This window comes from Poecilia reticulata, unplaced genomic scaffold (assembly GCF_000633615.1).
Source record: "Poecilia reticulata strain Guanapo unplaced genomic scaffold, Guppy_female_1.0+MT scaffold_236, whole genome shotgun sequence".
Lineage (NCBI taxonomy): Eukaryota > Metazoa > Chordata > Actinopteri > Cyprinodontiformes > Poeciliidae > Poecilia > Poecilia reticulata.
Genome location: NW_007615028.1, coordinates 94,362 through 96,681, shown reverse-complemented (window position 1 = coordinate 96,681; position 2,320 = coordinate 94,362). Strand labels below are relative to the sequence as shown.

At 48.4% G+C, this 2,320-nt stretch overlaps 1 protein-coding gene across 1 annotated transcript in view; it reads left to right on the top strand.

Moving 5' to 3' along the window:
- LOC108165953 (rap guanine nucleotide exchange factor 1-like) overlaps positions 1-1,193 on the top strand; it is a 4,282-nt gene extending 3,089 nt beyond the window's left edge. The window contains exon 3 of the mRNA XM_017303280.1: positions 456-1,193. Within this exon, the coding sequence (XP_017158769.1) occupies positions 456-591 (136 nt within the window). The 3' untranslated portion in view covers positions 592-1,193. The remainder of the gene's footprint in view (positions 1-455) is intronic.
- The last annotated feature ends 1,127 nt before the right edge of the window (positions 1,194-2,320 follow it).

The window sequence follows — 2,320 nt, the reverse complement described above, 5'->3', positions numbered from 1 at the left end:
CATCCATCCACCATCCATCCACCATCCATCCACCATCCAACCACCATCCAACCACCATCCATCCACCATCCAACCACCATCCATCCACCATCCATCCACCATCCAACCAGCATCCATCCACCATCCATCCACCATCCATCCGACCAGCATCCAACCACCATCCATCCACCATCCATCCACCATCCATCCACCATCCAACCAGCATCCATCCATCCACCATCCAACCAGCATCCATCCACCATCCAACCAGCATCCATCCACCATCCAACCAGCATCCATCCACCATCCAACCAGCATCCATCCACCATCCAACCACCATCCATCCACCATCCATCCACCATCCATCCACCATCCAACCAGCATCCATCCACCATCCAACCACCATCCATCCACCATCCATCCAACCACCATCCATCCAACCACCATCCATCAGTGTGTTGTCTGTGTCCCTGCAGGCGGTACTCTCTGGCGCGGGATGATGACATCATGTCGTTCTTTAATGACTTCAGCGATCACCTGGCAGAGGAAGCTCTGTGGGAACTCTCTCTGAGGATCCGCCCACGGAACGCTGCACGAGCCAATCAGAGATGAGCTGTGGAGGAGCAGCGGCCAATCGGGACTTGGCACAGCTGGATGCCGCTGGGCTTTATGGACCTGGTTCTGACCCAGACTGGACCGGTGCCGGCAGAACCCTGTTAGAAGGGGGCGTGGCCCCTTCCGCATCAGAACGTTTTATCCACTGGTTCCACCTGGTTCTGCTCCAGAGTCCAGTCAGACGGAACCACTTCTCTAACCATCAGCCTGCCGACCTCTGATGGTTATTGATCAGTTATTGATCAGTTATTGATCAGTTGGAACCAAACGGCAGCTCTGATAAATCTCAGGTATTAGTTCCTTCAGAGACGATTTTTATAGTTTCAGCTCAACCATCAGCGACCCGGTACCAGGAGGTTCTGTTCCAGATGCTCCTCAAAGCCTGGAGTCACACACACACACACACACACACAGCTGGAGACGCGCACACACACACACACACACACCTGGAGACGCGCACACACACACACAGCTGGTGTTAGAGACACACCTGGAGGCACACTAAAGGACAGCTGGACGGTGGAGGACAGTGGGGGACGTTCACTAATCTCTGTGTGAATAAATGGTTTGAGCTGCAGAATCAGCTGCATAAAGTGGAACCAGGTGTTTCTGCTGTCTGTCCACCAGAGGAGGATCAAGCGATGCTGACGTCATGAATGTGCAGGTCATGTGACCGGGTTTGATTAGTTTTGGCTGGGTTTCCTCTGGAGGACGGAGATGAACTCTTAAACTAAATCTGAATATAAATGAGAGAAGTGGACGTTTAAAAGCTTTAAGGATTTGAGGGTTTTATGCAGTCAGACATGTTCAGGGCGTAAGGAGCTCTGTCTGGGGACCAAACGATCCGCCTCAACCAAACTGTAGATCACAAAGATGTCGGCCAATCAGAGCTCTAGCTCCCGTGTTGTTGACCAGTGACTGTAAATAGGTTTGTAGAAAAGAAGCTTGTGTTCAGTTAGGCGGTTAAATCAAATGCGATATGAAAGAAGATGGAGTTTGTCTGACCTGGTAAAGAAACATGTTTAGTTGAGAAAGGAATTAAAGACAAGTGGGGCTGGACATGGCTAGAGGAGAGAGGACAAGACAGGAAGCTGGCGGACATTTTTACAAAAGGGGGGCGCTGGGTTGCCTTTGGGGGGCGTTTGGTCGAAGGTAAACTTTACACCTTAAATCCACAACAATACCAGTTTAGACTGAGCAACTTGGTAAAACTGTATTGTGTAACATTAAATCATGCTTGACTGCAACTGTATCGATGGCAGCTCTTCTTCTATTCAGTGTTTGTTAGCTTCTGTTAGCTTCTGTTAGCTTCTGTTAGCTTCTTGGCTCCGCTCCGGCTAGTAGCTTCACCGCATCAGTTCAGTGTTTCACCAGCTGATGACGTTGCTGTGATTCACTTTGTCTGGTATTTTCATTTGTTTTTCCAGTTCTGTGATCATGTTAAGCAGCAACTTAGATTAAAAAATGTTTTATTTCTGTTTGAAAGCTGGACGCTTCCATGGAAGGACAACAGAAAATCTCTCTTATAAACATGTAATGACTAAAATCACGACACCCTCACTGTGTATCCCTCTGAACAATGAACACATTTAAATAAAGAAATCCCTCCATGGTGATACCTCGATAGAGAGCGTTCATTTTATAGCGTTAACACGGAGCTGTAAGTGGTCCGGTATGAAACGGGGTGATAGAACAACACAGCACTTTTACATTTCAATAATCAGAA